The following is a 24,485-nucleotide window of genomic DNA, read 5'->3' as shown; positions in this document are numbered from 1 at the left end:
TAATACTGATGTAGCACTGACTATAAAAGTTGACACTAAATTATACATTTAAATTATTTCTCTTCACGTATATCAAATGACTATCAAAAATTTACTATTGCTAGTTTTTGTTTCAAAATAAAAATGTCTAGTAACTAAAACCCAAGTAAGAAAATGACAACAAAGCATTCACTGTTTCATATACTAATAAATGTTTCATTACCTTCACAAAAAATAAAAACATTATCAGATGTTCTAGGTAATTGGATGCTTTTTATACAAGTATGAAATGCTTTAATACGTTTAGATTAAATAGATACATGTACATTAGATTCCTAGTTCTCTTGTGATACGTAGTTTTAAATGTTGGTTGTCAATTTACAATTTATTTTATTCTAATTTTTACGATTTTACCATTTCACACATTTTTAATGTTACACAATAAAAAGTTTTGGTTTTGAAAAGTCAGCTTTATATCTTTATATTTAATAAAACTCTTATATATGTAGTTGAAAAGACATCCCACATGGTTGGTAGCTATGGTCCAAAACTGGAGATTCAGTCTTTTATCACAAAACCTGAAGAGATGCCATCTGGGATCCCAGCAAGAGGAAAATACACAGTAAAGTCCCTTTTCACTGATGATGATAAAAATGAACATCTAAAATGGGAATGGTGTTTTGAGATTCGAAAAGATTGGGAATAAATGAAGGAATTATATTATCTTATATAATTTTTATAAAGTTGCATAACCCAGGCTTAAACATTGACAGCTAGAAAATGGTTTCATTGTTTGGTATTTCCATTTGACACATTATGTATTTTGTAACTACTCATTATGTGTATGTCACAATAGGATGGCTTTTAAGTATTTGCCTGATTTTATATATATATATATATTTTTTTTTAGCTGAAAAATATATATTCATTTATAAACATTCCCATTAAAAAATGGCTTGGTTTAAGTGAAAAGTGACTATATCATTAAACCTTATTTTTCTCCAATCAACATAAAAACAAAAGATGCAGTACTTATATAATAGGAACTACCACATCAATGAAAATGTTTTATATTTAGTGGAAATTACTTTCAGTTGTGTGATGGTAAATCAAGTTACTCTTTGATTTAAATGTTTAAATTTATTAATACTATAATATTAAGAAGATAAACTTTTGTTTTAAAAAGTACATATGTTTTAATAAAATATAGTTTTCTGTATTTTTTTAACCTTTATCAATAGTGTTCCATTATCAACATAGTAATTGATGCTCTATACCAAACACACATACCTTCAAAGAAAAACAGAATTGCTATCATTAATACTATTGCTGTTTAGTTGTGCATTTTTATGCTTTCTGTGTGCTCAATTATTAGTAGTGATATCCTTCAAATGAGGGATCAGATATACATGATGTGAAAGTTAACTGAGGTGGATAATATTCAGAAAGCATTTGAACTTGGACAGGTGTCAATATCATATGTAAGCTGGACTTTCATATCTAAGTATTTAATAGTAAAATATTTAAGCACCTGATTTATAAGGTTCATGTTTTCAATGTCATTAAGAATATTTAACCAGTAACATGGTTAGTGTTGCATTATCCTCTCATGTTCTTAATGAATCACAAATGTAGTTTTTCATAAATAGATCTGAGATATAGATGAAGTGAATGTAGTTCTGAAAGTGTTACCATAAAATTATGCATTTTCATCATGCAATGCTTTCTGTTAGATTTATTGTTTGTGGCAGAGATAATATTTTGATCAATTTGTTACATATATCAATGCAATTAGTTTTGTTGCATTGAACTATTTTTCCTGCAAATAATATTTTAACTTCCAAGTGTAGAGGTTTTCACTATTTGTTTATAGGAAGTTGAACCAATGAATTCTTTTAATTTTCATAGTAAAGAATGAAAGTGAAGTTAATGTAAATATTTTCTGATTTGTTTATTTTTTATACCTAGTGCTAGTAGTCTTGTGTTTACACATTCCATCCATTACCATAACTAGTCATTAAGGTAAATTGTACATTTGTAGCATCTTAATATCGACTCCTACATATTTTTTACTAAATTTTTACAGTATTCTCTTTCTGTTGATTTTAGACAGTTAGACTTACAGCTTTAAATGACAGGTTAAAGTTAACCTTTTCTTACTCAGAAATTTTCTAAACATGATTTGACTTGTAGTTAGTGTTGATCATAATTGTTCAAAGTTTAATCACAGTTTCTCACTGATACAAAAAACAGGTTATTTTCCTATTGAGCTCTCCTCATGTCAAACTATGGTGTATGCATCATTTTAAACTGTTATGATACTTTGCCCTGATTAAAATTTATAATGTGGAAAGCTAGTATTATCTGTGCAATAGTTTGTGTTCCCAATTTGTCATCTCAAGCTTTCTTTAGTTCAAATTGAACAGTGAAATATACCTAATAATCTTAGAGTATCCTTTACATAATATAAAAGTCTTTTTAAATATATCTGTTGCAATGTATGTGTTCAACATTGTGGTAGCTTAATATTGATATCAGTGGTATCACTTGCACAGATCAGTATACTGTAGTTGTAGCTTTTTCCTTCAAACACCATTGTAACTAAAAGTCAGTAGAGTGAGGCAAAAAGTATTTTGATTATTGTAATGAACTAAGCAATTATATGTGTATAGAACTTCAAACCAATTCTTAACATAGTAAAATGAATGATGTTGTGAATATCTCCTTTCAGTTTAATCTAATGTTTTATAATTCAAGAAAAACTACTGTTCATAAACTATAACTGCATAAAATTTACATTTTAAAGTAGGACTTAACGAAAAATCTTAGTTTTCAAAAATTATGTTCATTCACCATGTTAAGTTGCATTTGTGTTTGTTCAGAATGGAATGGTACCACCATAATATCATAGAAATCAAACATTTCACAAAGGAAAGAATTCTTTTAAAGCATTTCCAGTTACTTGTATAATAATGTTCAGTGTACCAATCTCACCTTTAAGTGCAGCTTGATACTCGCAGTTCTTTAGTATTAACTACTTATGCTATTTATCTATCACTTCTACAAAATGTTAAACATCTGAGACATTAAATTAATAAACAAAGCAAATCTTCAATAACAAATGTACTAAAATTAATCTTAATATGGATGCAAGTTTCACAATATACCAAGAGCAACAGAATCAACATCTGACACTAAGAATTGTAGTTTGAGAAGAAAACATGGGTTACCATTTCTAAAATACAGCTTCCTTATAATTAGTTAGAAACTTAATAGTATTAACTTTAATATAGTTATTCAAAGTAATCTATTTTTCAATCCAATTTAATGGTTGCACCTTTATTAACATTTCTACTCAAGAGAAATGCCAGTAAATCAGACCAATTTACTGCTTATAAACTAGCTATAATCAAGAATATCATATTTATATCTTCTGACATGCAAATTTCTGAACAATAAATTCAATGACACTTATTTCATGGAAATTAATACATATTCTGAACATCTAGAACAATCTTATTTTCAGACTATTAAGAAAAGTTTGAATAAAACTGCTAACAAATATTACCATTAAGTTCATTGTAGAATTGATCAAGAATTGTTGCTGTTGATTACAATAAATATCCAACACTAACAGTCGAACGTATTTAATCAAATCGGTCAGGATTGTCTGTATTTTAATATAGGGATAACAAATTATGAATTGGAGGTGGAATTGTCTTCTCCTTTGTAGGTACTTGAATATAATTGAGCTCAGCAACATAAAATAGAAGTTTTTAATACCAAAGTCATTCCCCCTTTTCCTATTGTTTGATGATTTTTTGAATGAATGAAATGATGAACCTTATATTAACAGTTGTTTTTAATGTCCCACTAGCTATTTTAATATTATTACTCATTTGATAATGGGATATATCCATTTTCTATCAACATTTGATTGCATTTTACTAAAATGTACAATTTATTTTTAACAAACATGCATATCATGTTCAAACTGTCTTTACAGAAGTTTAAAAAGCTCCATAAATATTACTGAAAGATAGGATGCATAAAATGATGCAATTACTTTTAATAAGATTTGTATGAATAATTTTTCAAGTTCTCTCTACAATTTTAAATATGAAATCATGTTAGACTTACTGGTGTAGGACACTATTAAACGTGTTTACAATAAAATGGTGAGGTAATAAGACCACATGGCAGTACTCTTAATGTGTTTTGATATTTTAATTTGAAAATTAGTTACTAATATCAAAATTATTTCTTGCAGTGCTTCTGTAATTGCATATTTAATGTTTGATATTTCATTGAGATGGTTGATAAATGGATTTCTTGTAAATTGATACCTTAACATTCAATATTTAGTTGTAGTTTTGAGGTGTTTTTTTATAATGAATATTGAAAAACTATATTACTTTTATTAAGAACTATCAATAAACTTATAAATGTCCTTTTCTCATCTAACACAAAGTGATATGATCTAACCAACTGCCTCAAAACAGTTACTACTAATATTTTCTTTGCCTATGTATGCACTTTTAATACAAGTCCAACTGTAAGGTATTTTCATGCTTTTGCCAATTTCTTGTGACTCCAAGAAAATAAAGTTTGAACAAACTAACACTGTAGTCATTTTTAATTTTTTTTCTACTCATCACCTTGCCTTTCAGACAGCTATTGATCAAATACGTTTTCCACAACAAACCTACTTTGTCTCTCTTTAACTCTCTAATCTTCCATTAATTTTATTATCTTTCCATCACTTTGTTACTTATCTGTATGACACTTTGAGTAAAAAAAAAAAGTTTTAATTTTAAATTCTCTCCATACAAAGATATAACCACAGCAAAATGCACAACAGTGAGCATTACTTTTATTGATCAAATAAAATGCAGCAAGGCTTGTTCCAAGACAATTTGTATGAATACTCACAAAACAAAAAAACAAACCTTTTATTGCAGGCTAATTCATCAAAAAGAATGCTCAACAGAGTTGTATGAGGTTGAGGAATAATTCGTGAGCATTTTTAAATAATTTCATTCAAGCATTACATGCAAGACTATACAATACTTCAATGCATGAACACATTACACCCAAAACATTTATTATGATACTTTATTTCATGTAATACCTAGGTATATAGTATGCATTGTTGTAAACAAAATTGCAAGAAATTAAATGCAAAAAGCAGATGGTCTCGAAAATGCTCGATTTTGTCCACTTGACATTCCATTTAATGAGCTGAAAATGAAAGCAAAAATTAAAGACATATGAAAATCAAACACACCATCTATTAGAGCACAAAATTATCTACCAAATGACATGAAATATTTTGCAAAAGCGTTTCATTTGTGAATATATTTTTTTAACTTGAAAAAAATGCTCACGAATTATTCCTCAACCCAATACAAACTTCCACATGTACATATTACAACTGTATTTTTATATGTCTTCTAATTTAATATCAAACTTGCTCTTACCTGTAGCAATAGACACAAAGATACTGAACTGTTTTACATGATAATCTAACTAATCCAGCAAGTAAGATATGAATAGAAATAATCATCTTATCACTCTTATGCTATTAATAAATATCCTATATATACATCTAAACTAACTTATATAATAAATTTAAGAACTATGCCAAAAGGGCTGAGCATCTACTGCTCTTGGATTAACATTGTTGAGAAAATACTAAAGGACTAAACCATAGTTTTAATATTGGACATCTGAGATATCTACTTTTTTCTTTTCTTTTTTTTAAGAGGCATGTATTTTCACAAGTTTGTATGGACATTTAGACAATGAATGTTTTAATGAAAGCTCTAACAAGCCAAAGAATGGTAGATGATATGATATAACAGTATTTTCCAATTGTTCTTTAACAGAAATTACAAGAACATAAAATGCTTAATTCTTACTCAGTCATCATTTGGGAGTATAATGCTATATAACAAGAATGACAGTTAACTAATGGAATGTCAAACAATATTTATTGAACTGTTAAAACATACCAAACATGAAACTGTCATATGTCCTCTAATTCTATATCAAATTAAAACAAGTTGTGCCTTGAGGATTGTACCTATGATTCTGGCAGTGAAAGTATCTGCTTTATCTTATTAATCTTTTGAACTCTATACAGTATACAGACAGGTAATTTGAACACATAACACAATCTACACACAATTTTTTTTTTTACTTCACATAATAGAAGTTGCCTACAAGCAAGATAAACACACAATATTATAATCTTGACAACATAGTTCTAAAGGATGAATATAACAAAATAAGAAACAAAAAAATGATCCCAGAGTGCCACCTTACCTGCTTGAGCAGTAAAATAACTTAAAAATCAGCAAGTTACAAAATGATTTGGTTTCAATGATGTCAATTTCTGTTTATAAAAAAGTTTCATGGATATATGATTAAAAATCAGATGATAAAAGGTGGATGTGCTCATATAATACTGCAGACAAGAGTGTTTATGCACGCTCTCCTCGAATTCGTCTTGCCAACTGGATGTCTTTTGGCATGATAGTGACACGTTTTGCATGGATAGCACACAGGTTTGTATCCTCAAAGAGACCTACAAGATATGCTTCACTAGCTTCCTGCAACAAAATTTTAAAAAAAAGCTTGCAGACTTATTCAGGTTATGTCAATGGAGAAAAATATTTTAAAGGTTACAGTGAGTTTCTATTACCTGGAAAAGAACTATATTTAAAAAAGAACTTCAATACAAATAACTGCATTAACTTACAGGGGCTCAATTACAAAATACCATACTTTGTGTTCACTTAGTAGTCAAATCATAACTACAAATGAATATGGGTTACTGACTAGTAAATATATACATACATGATTTTGGTTCCTTGAAGAAATGCTTTGATAGTTTGTGTTATTTTTTTTTCATAAAAGACAGAAATATTAATGTACATATTCCATGTTTCTAATTCTAATACTTCTTCACAATCACCCACAAGAGTCTAAAAATTCTGCACTTTTGTTCTAATAAATTTCAATGCAACATTTAAACTTGTGTTAAAAAAAAGATATGTTGCTTTGACAAACACCTTATTTCCTATCCAAACTTTCATGAGGAGTTGTCATTATATTTTACTATTTTTTATCTCCTGATGTACTAGTTTTTAAAAGACAATTACAGTATATTTTTTTCTTCCACCACCTGAGTCAGAACTTGATCACTTTACTGCAACTGGGAAGTGTCAGATTAATCCAAACTTCTCTCCCCCCCTCTTAACTGTTTTGAAGTATAAAACCCAAAATGCTACATCAACATGTATGAAACTGACATACATTTCTTCTTTTCAAGGCCATGTCCACTTATATTACACTGTAGCATTTATTGTTGGTTGAAAATTTTACTCAAGTAAAATGTGCAAATAGTTCCATGCATAGTTAATTTTTTTCACTTAATTACTTTATGAACACGACACATAACACTATTTAATACACTATGATAATTTAATTAATAAAGTGACCATTTTCTAGTGCAGCTGGACTTTCTCATGATACATATCGAATGGCAAGAGATACTTTGTACTACCATTACCATGTACAATATAGCAATTTGTATGTGTTAATAAATCATTCTTATAAAGATTTTTATTAAAGTAATTATGTGAGCATTCTTGGGAGTCTGTTGGGAATTGGTTATATACTTTTACAGTTACACATGAACTAAAAATTTGCTTATCTGGAATTCTGTCTTCTTTGTAGCTTTGATATATTTATTGGTGCAAAACATATACACATGTTGAAATTGCATGTTTCTTACTAGATATAAATTTTAATTATATTTTTACACAACAGCACTCTTGCATAGTTTTCTCATTGCTATACTTCATTTATAATTTGATTATATATGTATTGTTTCAAACTTAATACTGAATCATATGTTAAACCAAGAAATTGCTGATGTGAAAGTATTTAGAAAAATTCCATTTAGGTACAGTTCTGGTTTTTGCCTACAACAATTTTGTCTTTTAAGAAAATACCAGCACATTTATTTTAATTCTACTACTTTGACAATATTCTGTTATTTGATTTGAAACTGATTACTGCTGTCAATGGAGCTTTTTTTTTTTTCAATTTTATGAGCATGCAGGTTTAAAATTCTTCTACAGCCCATTCCATTATATTGACACAACTGTTTAGTGAATTTTCAACTTGCATAATTATACTGATCTCACAATTTTGAAAGAAAATTAAATTTGCAAAAGTGCTTTAAAATTGCAATGACCCTCAAAACAGGGCAAATATACACACTGAGGAAATGCTGTTCAACATTTCTTATAACCTTCAAAGTTAAGCACAAACTGTAATGTCGCAATCTCTGAAAGTACACTTTCAGTCATATATATATATGCCATGTGCATAATTAGTGTGGCAAGGATAAAGAAATATATAACAAACAGTTTTAATACCATAACTTTACTTAAGAATGATAAAAGTGTGAATACTGATACATATGCTCTTTGTGAATATCTTTACAGCTTAATTAAAAAGCCCTAAATTTTGTGCTATGTTAATCAGCTATAAGCAATTATTTTAATTAATGCCTTTGTTAGTGATAATCACATTACACTCACAGCAAGATAAACGGTAAAGATTTTTGAATTTAAAAAAATATTCATGCAATGGAAGAGTGTAATATCAACAAGTGATAAATTTCACATGCTGATACTCGCTATAATGGTCAAGTTACCATACTAATAAGTTGGTGAAACCAATGAAAACTCAGTTTTGAAAAAACAGCTGTTACAGGTTTTTCTGCACTTGAATATCAGTAAACTTTAGTAAATGTGTGCATTTACCACATTTCAAATATCTTAATCCCACTGTAGACACTAGAAGCCCTCTTAGTTTCATTTTATCATTTAATATCACCCTAAAACAAAACACCTCCTCCTTTTTTGGTAGCAGCTTCCTCAAACCCCTTTTTCACATTTCTGCAAGATATGCATCCTTGCCTTCCTTTCTAAAAGGAAACCCTTTTTACTCCTTTTTCCCTTTCTAAGTCAGTTTTCTCTATACATTTTTTTTTTGCATGGTCCTGTGGTCATTTTCATTGCTTGAAGAATTTATTTTGTATGCAATGCCTTCATTGACAGTGCACACAGCATCAGAAGCAGACCAACAAATGGTTTTGTTGCCAGCAAACAAACACTTGAAGCATCCTCTTCAGATCATATGATTCAATGACTTGATACAATTTTGGATAATGTAGTCCAAACACTTTTGAAGAAAAGATGACTTAGGAAGTATGTCAAATATTAATCTGATGCTGTTCGTTACAGCTGGTGCTGTGGTATGCCTATTATAAAAGAAGTTCTCAAGTTCCTCCTGTGCTTCTACCTTACAATAATTGCACTAACTTTACACTCTCTACAGAGAAAGATGGTGCTGTGGATTCAAGTCAGAGAAGATTTTGAGATAGTTTATTGTCAAAATACCATCATTAATCCCCTGTAGATCTCCTCTGATACATCTTGTTGGTTTTCCATACCAAAACTGGAAGGAATCTATAACTTTATCTGAACCACCCCTTTCCTTCCAATGGTTTTTTCCATCTGGCAACATCACTAAAATCAAACTAGACTTTTATTTGTATTAACTTATTACAGGCTAATTATTTTAAGACAAAAATGAGTTATTTATGTAGGAAAGGTCAAACTTTCAATTTAAGCAAAATATGATTTTTGAAATATTAAGGAGCACTCTTTAAGGATCAGTGCTACTTTTAAGCTAACAATTAATGTTCATGTTTCCCAAGTAAAGTATCTTCTATTTCTTTGTTACTTTCACTAACAGTGTTGATTATAATGTTTTTCATATCTCATTTTATTACTTTTGCAATTTATTTACTTTTATTGCAAAGGTTGTTTTGCAATGTTAGTTTAATATATTATTTTGGGTTAACCTAAATCTTTTAAACTGGTCATGCCTTGTAAGATATTTACTGGGATTAAAACCATAAATATTGTTGACAGCAAGGGTACCCAAATGATTAAATACATAAAAATCTTTACAAACAAGAATGCATAAAAAGCATATGCAATTAAACTATACTCATTAATAGGGCAGGCTAATATTTCTGTTTGCTGTAACCTGACCAACCATCTCAATAATAGTTTGAGAATATGACCTAAACATTTTTTTTATTTTTACCAATTTCTACTGATATACCAACCTATCTACCAAAATCTGTGTACTAAAATTTTTTATCTCCATATTTTTCTTGAAAATTTGTATAGTACACGATATGGAAAGGCATCAACTAATTACCGACCAACATCTCATTGCTAATTCACCAATGCTTTGAAGTTTGACAACATAGCTTATATTCTCTCTAGATCCTTTCACAGTATACTAATAAATACATGACCAAGCTGGGAAGAATTTACTACTGATGGGCATACATCATTAGGTAAACACAAATTTGTTCTGCACGTCCATCTTCAAACAATGTTACAAACTGATTATTAGGATCAGAAACAAATTAATTCCAACTGGAAACTTATCCATGTAGAGGAAAGTACATGCAGATTTACTTGGAGAATGATGAAATGGAAAAAAACCCTGTAAAACTGTCACCAACAGTAAATTTAACTTTGTCAATCTAGATTAATATCAACCAGTAAGCAGAGATGCCAACTATTTCAAATGACTGAGCATAATGATTTGCCAGAAACAAGACAATCTGGTGAACAAGGCCTCTTTTTTTCCATCTTGTGAACGATCACATTGGTGTTTCTATGTCGCTTATAAAACGAGAAATAACCATCTACACGAGCACTGATTGGCTGAGAAACACCGATGATGTAACTATGGATTCTCCCACGTACCCAGTATGGAGAAGCACCGCACTCAAACTATTGGTAGGTGTCGGAAATACAAATATTTTTTTATTATTTCAAGCAGAAACATGATTATCGCAAGTAACCATTTGGACTATGTCTTTTATTTATTATCAAAATTTATTTGTATCTCACTAGAAATTTTCTTTTCACCCCTTTCAAGCCCTGGGTGAACAATTTATCACTGTATTGTATAGGCCTATATAATATATAATAATTTGGGAGTTGCAACAAGCCATAATATTTGTTTGTATGAGCTTATAGTCGTAATGTATACACCAAAATCGTAATGATTACGCTCAAATCATAATGGTTGGCATCTCTGAGTAAGTGTTGCAAAAGAATTTGAGATTTCTGTAATTATCTTCATAGAATAAATATTGATAATAATTTGTATTCATGGTTTGTTATGTTTTAGGTGACTGTGGAAATTGAAAAAAACAAACAAACAAAAAAAACAATCTACCTGTCCATATTTTAAACAAGCTTAGTGCTAGTGTTAAAAAAAACAAACAATCCTGGTATAGGTTGATTTTACTTTTTTGCATATAGTAAGTAGCTTGTTCCAACTGTAAATTATAAAAATGTGTAAAATAGGGAATAATTATATTAAAGTTTGTCACAGTATCAGATTTATAGTCTGAAAACCTTTCCTTACAATTTAAATGGCTTAAGCCAAATATAATTCTTGTAGATTTCCTTGCCACACCAGTTGTGTATATCATTGAAATTATTATTTAATTCCAAAAATCAAATAGTAGTAACTATTTAATACTGTATCAATATTTTCAAGTTTGCAATAACTTCCTTACTTGAAGTGCACCAATGGCTGCACTCTGAAATCTCAGATCAGTCTTGAAATCCTGTGCTATTTCTCTCACTAAGCGCTGAAATGGTAGTTTTCTTATCAGCAACTCGGTAGACTTCTGGTAACGCCTGATTTCTCTCAAAGCCACAGTTCCAGGCCTATAACGATGAGGTTTTTTAACTCCACCTGTTGAAGGGGCACTCTTTCGAGCAGCCTTTGTTGCCAGTTGTTTACGAGGAGCCTTGCCTCCAGTAGATTTTCGAGCAGTTTGCTTGGTACGTGCCATTTTTAATCAAATCGCTATGAAAACAAAGTATATAGGTAAGTTTTATCAAATAAACACTTGTAACTCAATGTTTTATTGTTACTAAAAAATAAGTAAAAACAGTATACATATAAATACTTCTTAATAGCAAGTCTCAATCATGGAGATATTTCTTAAGGTACTACCCAATAGAAATATAAGTAGTGTTTCAATGGTTATTAAAATAATAAAAAAAATTCAAACACCACCATTGGATTCCATGTCACAAATTAATATATTTACAATGCAAGTTCAATTGTGTTTTTAATAATGAATGAAAAGAAAAGTTTAAAATTTTACCTGTTAACCAATGTTCCCATTGTAACAATGAAAACAAAATGACAATGAATTGATTTACCTTATAACCAATACTGTGTAACACCCATGTCAAAGCAAGATAAAATGTTGTCCCAGTTCCAAACTCATGCATGTGAATTAATATTATATGGTTAAAAGAAATTAAATTTGTCAATAACCAAACATTAATAATGAAATATAAACTATGAAAGCATAGCATAGATTTTTGTAATCACACTGATTGTAAACTTAAAATACCATGACTGACAAATATATATATACCAGCAATAATTTCTACCTGTTCTATCTGTCATATCATGATACACATGTTCATACTACTTTTCTCATAGAATATTGCAGCAAATTGTGTAAAATTAAAGTTTTCATAGATTTTATCATCAGTGTATCTAGTTTTTTTCTTCAAACTATGTTAGCACATATTCTATTCCTCTAGCCACACTCAATGAAGCAAAACAACTTGTTGCCTTGCCAATGTACTGTCTCTCTACATTTCTCATTCATTATTTTCTGACATGCTGTCAGTTTGATTTAAGCAGATGTATCTACATATCAGTTTATGTATTATATACTTATTGTACAGCTCTGTTTCTATAAGTTTAATGGTTAAATGTGTTTCAACTAATAAATGCTTCTGGGTTTAATCAAATGGCCCAAACCAAAGTACAGCTTGAAGAGAACTACTCTCTGATGTATCACCATTTTTGGCTTTTAACATTTTCTTGCTGGTCACTGCCAACTGATGGAGGAGAGGTTTAGTGATCATCACAATGTTTTTAGAGCTGATTAACAAGAGAGAGTACGGTTGTATCGAAAAAAGTTATGAAAATTTGGCATGTATTAGTACTGTAGATGTTTCCTATTTGTTGTATAATAATTAGTATTTTGTTTATATGAGATTCATATATTCAAAACTGGAATTTCACATTCACTGCTTTTATGTCCAGAAACTATATATTTTTGGGAACCCCTAATATAAGAAAATAATGGCATAATTTAACTTTAAATGACCTTTTAAATAATTTCTTAACATATTGCAAGGCCAAAATTCTAATGAAAAGTAAAAAAATTAAAACTCAGCAAAAACAATGAGAAAATAACACAAACAAATTTGTATTCTCAAAATAGCTGGTATGGGTATTAAAACTTTAATTAAAATAAAATACAGAACATTTCAACATTAATCTCTCTCTGTTAACCTGAAGATGACTTAAAAAGGTTGAAACGTTCTGTATTTCACTTTAATTAGTTTTAATATCCATACCAGCCATCTTGAGAATACATTTTTATTTCAAGTGGGTTTTTCATCATCACAGAACACAAATCCAGTTTCTTGCTTTCCAAACAGCAATAACCTTACTTTTATTGTCAAGATGCACACACAAAAATGTGGCTGCAAAAATATGATGGTTATTGTCAAATTACACCAGAAAGTGCAATATACTGTTACAATGTTATGAGCTTGGTCAGGAAATTTAAGAACTGGGTAAAAAGACACAATATACCATAGATTATTCATTTATATCAAAATCCAAAAGTAAAGAACAAACAAAAATGAACAATCAAGGATAAAGAAGGCCTACCAGTAATGGCTGAGCCAGGTTTTCCCTCTTAAAAACAAACAGAAACAACCAAAGTCAAATACAGATCATCACATCCATGTACAAATCTAACAAAATTATAAAGTAATGCAAACCATCTGCACAAACATAATCAGGTAAACCATATGATGAGCATATAACTAACCAATTAGGCTTACTGATATACTTTGTTTTCTTAGACACAGCTATTTGGTTGCTTTTCTATAATTTTTTAAGTTTATTCATCAATCTTTCATGAACTTTCATAATTAGTTCACACTTCATATTTTACTAAAATGTTGATGTAAAACAAGTGTGCAATTTGGTTCCAAATTTTTTATTGCTTTTGGTTTATTTACTTGAAAAATAGCACTTCTACTGAAGTGCACTTTTAGCATAAGGAAGAAGGGAAAAAAAGCTTCCACTGAAAAAAACCATTCCCTCCAATTCAAGTTACTCCATTTTTGCTTATTACTTGAGTTCACAAACCTTAAAACTGATATGAAAGATGTAATTATACTGTAAATTTCATACTTTGTCTTGGGTGGTGTTTATTTTCATATATCTTGGTAACAGAATTACACAGTTTTCTCTTGCTGTGTGAACTAAATGCAATAAAATATAATTAACAATTGTGACAACAGAGAACACTACTGATAATTAAGGTATTTTAGTTTAGGCAAATATTTTGTTTTTTGTTTGTTCTGAATTAAGCACAAAGCTACACAATGACCCATCTGTGCTTTGCCCACCACAGGTATTGAAACCTGGTTTCTAGTAGTGTAATTCCATAGACATACTGCTGTGTCAGTGGGGGGGGGACTATTTTAGTTTAACTTCAATGTATGTAATAGAGGGCAGCAACAGTGTTTTTCCTATTTTCAAAAATGATTTGTGCCATGCTCCTTAAGGCAAATTGTATGTGCACAAGTTTGTCTCACACAACATTTTCTGATGATCCATCAAATCAGTTCAAACAGAACCCCTTCTCTCAAGAATTATACTGTTAAACAGAAATACAAGAGTGGAATTTCTTTACCACTTTTCATAGCATAGATTCAGTAGATGACATGAAGTAACCATAAAAAGAATGGTCTCCTCAGAAGTGATGTCTGGCAATGTGAAGGTAACAACACGAAGAATTTACTGTGGTTGCTGCCAAGAGAAATGCGAAAATATTCAGGCACAGTCACTATGGTTGCATCATTTGTCATGAATATGCAACACCATGCAAATTCTCCTTTCCCAAGACATCATTTCAAAGGCACAAATGATGATGGTGAACATGATCACACACCAAAAAGAAATATTACATCCAACCTTGACAACAAACCAGAAACTTTTCTTAAAGATCTCAATGTGCACCAGTTAACTGTCAGATATTCTGTCCAGAAGAATGCTAAGATATTTCTTGGCCAGCTTATTAAAACTCAGAGCATCAAGTTCTGGAAAAGTACAGAATTTAGTAAGTATGTGTGGCCTGACAATGATGATGTAGTTCCTCTTGGCATACCCTGTGTAATTAAGGTACTTACTGAACCATAGATGGACATTAGTTTGAGAACTGTTTTTTCTGATGGAGTTGAACTGGCCTAAGTACATGAACACTAACTGTTTTCTTTGTCACACACTAGTACTAGGCTTGAAGTCACATCAGAATAGAAAACTACAGTTCTCCAAGTGTAATAACAGGTATAAGAACAAGTATTTTGAGGTGATATTCAATGTGTTATTCACAAATATATTCAAACAGGTAATTTTGTTACCAAACTATACTTTCCAAGTTTAAAGAAACAGTGTGTACATCTAGACCAAACTTCTTTCCATGAATTAGCCACCATCCATGTCTATCTTGTAATCCCAGCCACCAGCTTCAGTTGACTACAAGATTCAGAAAGAATGTTATGACATCTGTTACAAACCAAGTTTTAAATTTTCTACCCAACTTCATTCCCAAAATAAAATCAATCATATCATCCCTCTGTTAAAATCTTTTTATCAACATAACAATGTATTATAAGAAAGTGTTGTACTTCCACAACCTACTCAAGTTATTCTTTAAGGCACAAACTAAGCTTCAGGATCTGTAAATGAATTCCAAAAACTGTTGTGAATTGTAATCCTGTTATTGTGGAATTGCCGAGAAAAAAAGGTTAAGATTACACTGAAGATAAAATAAGGTTATGGTTACAATATCTTTAGCAGTGCTTTCTGCTAAAACAGTTCATTAAAATAATTTTTAAAACTTTGTTTAAAAACAAGTTCTCATTAACTTGAATGCAAGGAAGTAATATTTCAATCCCTGTTAATGAACATAAATACAAAAAACAAAATGGATAAAATCTTTTTGTTCTATTTAGTTTTCAGCTCTTAAAATATGAATTAAGTGCAAGAAATCAATAGCTAATGATTTCTTTAAATATATTCAATGCCAAACACGATAAACTTTTTCTTTGCTAATTAACACAAATAATCTGGGTAAAGATGCTAAGAACTACAACAATCATTTTATTAACATTATGAATTAAGTAATTACCTATGGTCATTCCCACGTAATTATAATTTATGAAATTAAAAAATGAAATAACACATTCACCACACAATTTCTCCTATATCCAGAGTTGACAAAGCCTTTTGCACATTACCACCACCTGGCTCACTTGGTCAGCTAAGATATGATTAGCATTATTACTAGCTGAAATACTATCTATATTTTTAATTACTTGAACAACTGTCTTGTTTTGAACTAGATAACAGATTTAGTTGGTGGGCTGTAATTTATATCAATTTTATTTACATCATTCAACATCACTTTGTATGTTATTGTTAGTAAATATTATTCTAACAGTAACAATAATAAAATATTTAATGCCTAACATTACTCAATAACTTGAATACAACAGCCTAACATATCACAGCTCATATGCAATAAGGTTTGGTTTGGTTTGGTTTGTTTGGGAATTTCGCACAAGGCTATCTGTGCTAGCCGTCCCTAATTTAGCAGTGTAAGACTAGAGGGAAGGCAGCTAGTCATCACCACCCACCGCCAACTCTTGGGCTACTCTTTTACCAACGAATAGTGGGATTGACCGTCACATTATACACTCCCACGGCTGGGAGGGCGAGCATGTTTAGCGCGACGCGGGCGCGAACCCGCGACCCTCGGATTACGAGTCGCACGCCTTACGCGCTAGGCCATGCCGGGCCCATATGCAATAAGAAAGTGATTATTAAATTTATAAAGTTAATAAACTAACCCTAGTTTCTCCTTTTCCGGAAGCTGAATAAGGTCTACACAAATGTAAACTTCAATAAAAATTTAAACCAAGTTGGTACAATAAAGTTTAAAGATGGCTTGAATGAGTTAAAAAGTTTTAACACAGTGTATCAGATTATTATTTTTATTATTTTATTAGTGTTACTACTGGTATTAAACATAAGTCAAAGTGGGTTCCACGTTAAAAAAAAAAAAAGTTAGTCTCTTCCAACAACATAATGGGGAGTGTATTTTAACTTAAGTTACACTTTTTCTTTCACGCAAGTTAAGCAAAATTAATAATAACTTATAACCTAATTATGGTTATTCAGTTTGCTTGACACTTCGAATGGCAGTTAAGTCCTTTCGGAGACATTAAGATAATCCTACCCGTAACTACCTCGAAACTGAACTAAAACAGTAACTTAAAAATTAAACGCAAGTTTCATTTACACATAACATTAAACGATTACATCATAAAACATTTTCCTAAGAGAAAAAAATTAAAAATATACACGCTTGTTTAGTTATTATACTTACAGTTTCGTAGGCCTAATTACTCTCTCTCTGTTATCAAAATTAGTTTTTATTTATTTACTGTTTATTTTATTTTTTCTGAACACTCACAATTATTTCTGTCACTATCAAAAAAAATGAGAACAAATATTGTGAATAATAAAACTTAACTTTTAATTGGCTACATAAAACTGTAAGCTACTTTGCTATTGGAGCTATGTACGCCCCGTTGGATTGGCTGGTAAAACATAATTCTATCATGTGATTCGAAAGAAGATAAACTATGATTGGGTGGATTTTGGTTGTCTCAATCCCGTTTGTACAAACTTTACACTCATATGCGTAACTGTTATTGTTTCAGATAGTAGTAGTTAAAAGTTCCACTGCCTTGTTTTATTTACCATAATGAGAAAGAAAGATAAGTTTTCCCTGTGAATTCCATTTTAGCTATAAACGCAAGTTATTAATATCACGATGATGCAGTACAATTAATTTTTACTTTGTGTTTTGAAAGTAATGTTCATGTAACTTTTTAAAGCATATTAGATCAATCTCAAAACAAAAGTCCCTAAAGTGACATAACCAAAAAAATTATGTACACATTTTTGATTGCATAGTTAAAACCGCATGAACGACAAAAATAACGAAATTAAACAATATGTTGAACAATCATCAAGTGTTTTACATTTTTATTTAAAGAACAACAACGTTTCGAGCTTCGCCATAGTCACGCCGTGTCCATCGCTTGGGAAGGGTTTTCGAACTTAAAACGCTAAAATCTTGGGGTTCGATTCCCTTCTGTGAACCCAGCAGATAGCCCGATGTGGCTTTGCTATAAGAAAAACACACTCGACAGATCGTACAGTTCACAATCAGATTAAAAAATGTTTTTATGTCACTTTTTGGGGTCTTTTGTTTTGAAATTAATATATTTAATTTTTTTAAAAAGATGTGTGACTAGTTCTTACTATCACACAGTGAAAAATAACTGTATGACATCAGTGACATTACACACATTTACAGCTAGCTAAACTGTGATTTGATGAATAACATTAGCTCGAAACGTCATCCTTCTCCAAGTAAAAAAATATAAAAAACTTGTCGGTTGTTCAACCTGTTATTTAATACATTACTGTAGGCCTTCTTAGAGCTATTTGATTTTATGATACAATATATTGCATTGTGTTAAAAATGAGTTATACCGTTTATTCGACAAATATCCCACATCCACAAAAGAATAATTTCAGAAGCTTTGCACTTCTAATATTTTCTTGGAAAGATGCTCTGCTTGTAATCTGTTTTAATGATTATTAAAATATTCAAGATAAATATAACATAAAATCATATTTCAATATGTGTGTGTGTGTGTGTGTGTGTGTGTGTATAAAAAGAGTACAATGAAGTACAGTTCTTGTCTTTATTTAATCTACTTATTTCCAGCAACTCTACCATTTATCTGAGTCTGACTACTTGATTATTCAGGGAACAAATTAATTCAGTCTCATCCCGTATGGCAACTGTATCTTTTCACTGAAAAATGAAAATTGCATTTTATCGTATGTAGTAAAACATGTTATCAACTGTACCATCCTACCCTTTGCAACGAGATCGATTTAATTTATATCATGAGTAATTAAACTGAACGTAAGATGTGTTGGAAATAACACGGATATTTTTCTTTAAATCACCTAAAGTGCGGTTGCAGGTTCGAATCCTTGTCACACCAAATATGCTTGCCCTTTCAGCCGTGGGGACTTTATAATGTGACATTCAATCCTATTATTAGTGTGTATAAAGAGACGCTCAAGAGTCGGCAGTGGGTGACAATGACTAGTTGCCTTCTCTCTAATCTTACACTGGTAAATTACGGATGGCTAAAGCAGATAGCCCTAGCGTAGCTTTGCGCGAAATTCAAAAAAACAAAGGTAAGGAATTTCATTCCTTTAGTGAACAAAAATAAATAAATAATAAAAAATTATGTATATATATATATAATTAAAAAATAAAAAAGTGCCACCAACAATACACAGACATTGCCCTGAAAACGGTCGGAGAAATATTCAGTTGACTCTGACCCAAAAATTAAGTAACTATCAATATCAAATACTGCAAGACCACATAAGTACGGGGAGGAGGAAGAGGTCAAAGAGAACCTGACCCTCCAGGGTACGAACATATCATACCCAAACACCGAGAGAGAGAGATTCCTTTAGTTATATTTGAATTAACACTGTGTAAAGTACACACATTTAAACAAATATATATGTTGTTTTATATATTTATGACAAATATTTTCTTTATTATATATATATGTGTGTGCTCCTTGTTTCATTCAAATAAGAAATTAATTGAAAATTGACTGTACCACGTGCTCTTCAAACGTTTCTCTTTTCAGTTTTTTTTATTGTTTCGTCTGTTTTCATTCTATCGGTTGACGGTCTGAACACGTCGACGACATAGTAAAATAGCTTTGACAATTGTGATTTAAACAGCTTAATATTTTTATTAATGATGATTTCTTTAGTTATATATTAATTTTTCCAATGAATTGTTTTGTCTTCGCACTTTTTGTCTGTTGTTATACAATTATATTTTATTAAGTTTTCTACATTGTCCATATTTTTATCCCGTCTTTTGTCTTTTAAACATCTATCTACGTCAATGAGTTTGTTGTATTATTTGTTTGGATTAAATAATTTAGAATGTACAACAAATAGACTTGTAAATAATAATAATGGCTTTTACTTTTGGTTTTGCCTTCACAATGATTTAATTACACCTAATACACACTCTTAATATGTGAATACAAAATAGCGGGTCGAGAATTAATGAATATACACCGTGAATTTAATACAACAATAGTTTATATTAATACTTTTCATTTCTTTCCTTTATTTTAATATTTTTAAAAATTGAAATATAAAAAATTGAAAGAGTGAACGAATATTTTTTCTTGAGGTTGTCCACTCTTGTTGTAAGTTTTAAATAGGAAATTAAAGGATATTCTTTATAATTTTACTTTTCGAAGTTACACACAGTTCTAAAATTATTACATATAAAATTTCTGTATCCGTATGCATGTAGTTTCATACGTAAATATTACTGTAGTTGTATTGTTAACTGTGTTATAGCAGTTCTTTGTCCTTGTTACAGCCAATCAGGATTTCCCTATCAAGAATGGCGATATTACGTCAGAAGTTTACCACGCGTTACAAGTTCCACTATTCGAAGTTACGACAAACAAAAACATGTGTTCAGGGATAAAAATCAATCAAGGCTTATATTTCAAAATTTCTCCAACTCTGTTTTTTTACTCTAAGTTTATGTTAATCAGCATTAACCAAACAGCTTCTACGGGAATTCATGTTAATATATTACTTTACTTCTTCTACAGTAGCCAGTAAGCTGGCTACGTGAGCAAGGTTCATGCGTACATGGTTGCCATAGTGTAGAATGAACGTGTTTAATAATACTATAATAACATAAAGCAATTTTTAGTTGACAGAAAACTATGCATGTTATAACGTAAATATATCCTTAATGAATTTAAAAATAACATTTTGATAAATGCTTTCAATGAAACCAAAACTTACCCTCAAAATTATAACCTTAAATTTTTGATTACAAACCTTCTCTGTAATTTTCTGTTACTACAAAACGTTCGTCTGAAAATTGTGTAATGGAGTATACTTGTGTAACTTAAGCTTTTTTGTTATGAACGCCACCTGGATTTACGCTTCTATTTCAGGTATAGGTTTATAGAAAATACTATTGTACGTTGCGTATTTTACCTCAAACGATATGTATAGGTGATTGTATAAATATTAAAGAAAACTACCTGGTTTAGTTTTTGGAAAAAAAAGTATGTATTTCATATATATGTAAAAACGGCTCGTTTGAGTTGAGAAAATTTTTTATGTAGAGGAGTGAACAACGTTTCGACCTTCTTCAGTCATCGTCAGGTTCTCTACAAGTGGGTTTTCTCGACATCACTGATTAGTATGTATTTTACTTATTGTGAGGAAAGAAATTCATTGTACACTTTAAGCAAAAGTCAAAGATACAGTTTTTGAGTTGATTGTTTATTTTTATTTAACTTTGTGAAACATTTTACAAAATAAACAGTCTTTTGATTATGACCACACGAATGGTAGAAGCATTATTTTAAAAAAGGGAGTTGAATAAAAATAAACGATCCACTTACAAGTTGTATCTTTGGGCTTTTATTTAAAATATATTTTACTATGTAAGAACACAAAATGAGAAAATATGTTGTTAGGGATAAAACATTTTTTTGTATAAATCAGTAAGTATTTAGATATCGAAAGCAAATGAAGTTATATGAAAGAAAAACCAACATGGACATATTTAAAATCCATTTACTTCACAGAGTTATCAATCTACAATAAGATTTTGACATTGTATGAGAAAACCTACACTAAACTTTTATTAACTATAATAATATCTAATTATGCTTTATAATGTTGCACCCGAAGGGTTTGTATTACTTTATCTATAATATTTTATACATTTATTGACAAAGCATCAACAAGAACAAACCAATAAAAATATAATATACACCGTTGTGCAAATTAATTGAAACAAGACGGAAAATTCAGTGATGTCGAGAAAACCCACTTGTAGAGAAATATATATGCAAAAACGGCTCGTTTGGGTTGAGAAAATATTTTACGTAGAAGAGCGAACAACGATGACCGAAGAAGGTCGAAACGTTGTTCGCTCTTCTACGTAAAATATTTTCTCAACCCAAACGAGCCGTTTTTGCATATATAAGACGGAAAATTATGATTTTTTCAATTTTTTGCGTTTTATTTCTGAGAATCCAAAAATTACTCATAAATTAATACATGATATGACCGCCTTCATTTTTCAGAAGATCATTAATCCGCTTTGGCATCGAGTCCACGAGTTGACTGCAATCTTTACTAATTTTTGAATCGCGGTACCATACCTCAATTATGGCCTCAATTAGCTTATCTTTCGTAGTACAGTCTTTTTCCCGAAGTCTTTCTTTACAAATCGCCCAAAGAATTTCAATAGGGTTTAAGTCTGGAGAGTTTCCAGGCCAGTCCAGCACCTTTGTTCGCGTTGCAGTCATAAAATTCTTCATAAGTTTCGATGTGTGGCACGGAGCCAGATCTTGCTGAAAAATGCCAGATCCATCTGGAAATCTCTTTTTCAATTCTGGAACGACTATTCTCTGCAAAACTTCGATGTACTCTTGTCCTCGCATCATACCTTCTACGATATGTAAGCCTCTGACGCCATAGTAGCTGAAAAAGTCCCAAAACATCTTTTTCAAGGGATGTTTTACGAACTGATTGATGTGAGATTCTCGAAGTTTCTCACCTGGAAATCTGCGAACATGCAGACTTATTTGACCCTGTACGATGAAATGAGTCTCGTCACTGAATAACACCTTCCTCCATTGTTCTTGCGTCTACTTCTTGTATTTCAGACCTCATTGATACCGTTTTTCTTCATTGAGTTGGTAAGAAGTTGTTTTTTGATTGGTCTCCTTGCCCTTGTAACGCAATTTCGAATGACGTAATATTCCTCAAAATTTCGTCATATATCCCAAAAATAGATCGACCGTACTGCAAAACACAGCTAATTACGCCGTCTGTGTGAAAAAATGACTATTAAAGGAAATCAGCGGGTCCAGCGAGCCTACACCGGCCGCCATGCTGAAAATATTGTAAAATGACCATTTGTTTCAATTAATTTGCACAAGAGTGTAAATAGATAACAGTTCGCATTTTAAACAAAACTACATTTCACTTCAAAAGATTTTTTCTCTGTAATGTGTAAATATTGCTGAAAATCGTACCGTTCAGAAATCAAGCAATTTCTCTGAGAAGTGTTAGTGTTCCTCACAATTTTGAAAACATTAATTCTATCATTTCTTGTAATAATTTTTTTAAGTATTGATCAGCTCAGTTACTGACATATCCCTTTATAGTTTTATATTTTAAACTAAAAACCAACCACTGTGTCCAACTTTACAGATTAATCGAGTATATTCCGGAAGATAACAATAGGTTTTAAAAAATGCCGAAGTAAATTGAATTCTCTTGGTTTTTACACAATTTAGAATAAAGAAAATTACTGAATAAATGAATATACAGTGAAACAATCTTTCTTCAATACACACCACATTTAAAACCAGTAAGTGTGTAAATGGAGGACAGAGCCTTTACTGGAGGTGGACGCTTTTAAAAATCTGTTAATTTCTCTAAAAGAATCTGTAAGACTGAGAAAACATAGCATTATATATACAGTTATACAATGCTATTCTTCTCAGGGTGTGTGTACTGCTGATGTCATAGTTGCTCATTCCAATTGAAAATAAAATTTCATTTGTCCTCCAGTGGAAAAGATCAATGCTTATTGATATAGTGTGGTAATTTTACAGCAACTTTCAAAGAAGAAAAAGTACTTAATACAAAAGAGAACTAATCTAGAATAATGAGTAACTGAAGCAAAAGACAGTTACCCACTTCCTTGACCAATATTTTATCTTAATCCTACATAAACTTTTATTTATGAACATTTTGAAAACTTTTAGGTGAATTTTAAGAATTCATTTTACAAAACGAAACAGACAGAAAAGGCCTAGTAAGCCTGTATGCTACTCCATTATAGTATAAATTATTTGCAAAATATCAATTTTTGCTTATAATCTACCTTTAATAAGAATATTAAAACTGTAGTTATTCATAAATAGAAGCGTGTGCATACATCGATATATTCATATTTTTAAATTAAAAGTTTTTCTCAGAATATAATGAGACTCATAAATAACCGACCTCAGTCAATAAGT

At 30.5% G+C, this 24,485-nt stretch overlaps 2 protein-coding genes across 16 annotated transcripts in view; one reads left to right on the top strand and one right to left on the bottom strand.

Annotated features, from left to right (window-relative positions):
- The window catches only part of LOC143240625 (rho GDP-dissociation inhibitor 1-like), a 28,741-nt gene extending 24,141 nt beyond the window's left edge, over positions 1-4,600 (top strand). For all 6 annotated transcript variants that reach the window (XM_076483365.1, XM_076483369.1, XM_076483368.1 and 3 more), the window contains one exon: positions 489-4,600. In XM_076483365.1, the coding sequence (XP_076339480.1) occupies positions 489-685 (197 nt within the window). In that variant the 3' untranslated portion in view covers positions 686-4,600. The remainder of the gene's footprint in view (positions 1-488) is intronic.
- A 1,355-nt stretch (positions 4,601-5,955) lies between these two features.
- LOC143240627 (histone H3.3A) lies at positions 5,956-21,364 on the bottom strand. 10 transcript variants are annotated; one of them, XM_076483375.1, is made up of 5 exons: positions 21,235-21,352; positions 15,651-15,750; positions 13,873-13,900; positions 11,675-11,970; positions 5,956-6,593 (listed from the first exon to the last, which is right to left on the bottom strand). In XM_076483375.1, the coding sequence occupies exons 4-5, from the start codon at positions 11,954-11,956 to the stop codon at positions 6,465-6,467; spliced, it is 411 nt and encodes a 136-aa protein (XP_076339490.1). In that variant the 5' UTR covers positions 11,957-11,970; positions 13,873-13,900; positions 15,651-15,750; positions 21,235-21,352; the 3' UTR covers positions 5,956-6,464. The 10 variants fall into 10 exon arrangements, with proteins under 10 accessions (XP_076339490.1, XP_076339485.1, XP_076339494.1 ...); XM_076483370.1 differs by lacking the exon at positions 13,873-13,900 and having other exon boundaries at positions 15,636-15,750; XM_076483379.1 differs by lacking the exon at positions 13,873-13,900 and having other exon boundaries at positions 15,674-15,750.
- Positions 21,365-24,485: the final 3,121 nt, after the last annotated feature.

Source organism: Tachypleus tridentatus, chromosome 13, assembly GCF_004210375.1.
Source record: "Tachypleus tridentatus isolate NWPU-2018 chromosome 13, ASM421037v1, whole genome shotgun sequence".
NCBI lineage: Eukaryota > Metazoa > Arthropoda > Merostomata > Xiphosura > Limulidae > Tachypleus > Tachypleus tridentatus.
The sequence above is the reverse complement of the archived record's forward strand: the minus strand, read 5'-3'. Positions and strand labels throughout refer to the sequence as shown.

Bases quoted from the DNA above. Each gene is read 5' to 3' on its own strand.
- LOC143240627 (XM_076483378.1), bottom strand. From the start codon at position 11,956: ATGGCACGTACCAAGCAAACTGCTCGAAAATCTACTGGAGGCAAGGCT. The intron at 6,594-11,674 runs GTAAGGAAGTTA...ATTTTGTTGCAG, and splicing joins CAGCCATTGGTGCACTTCAA to GAAGCTAGTGAAGCATATCT.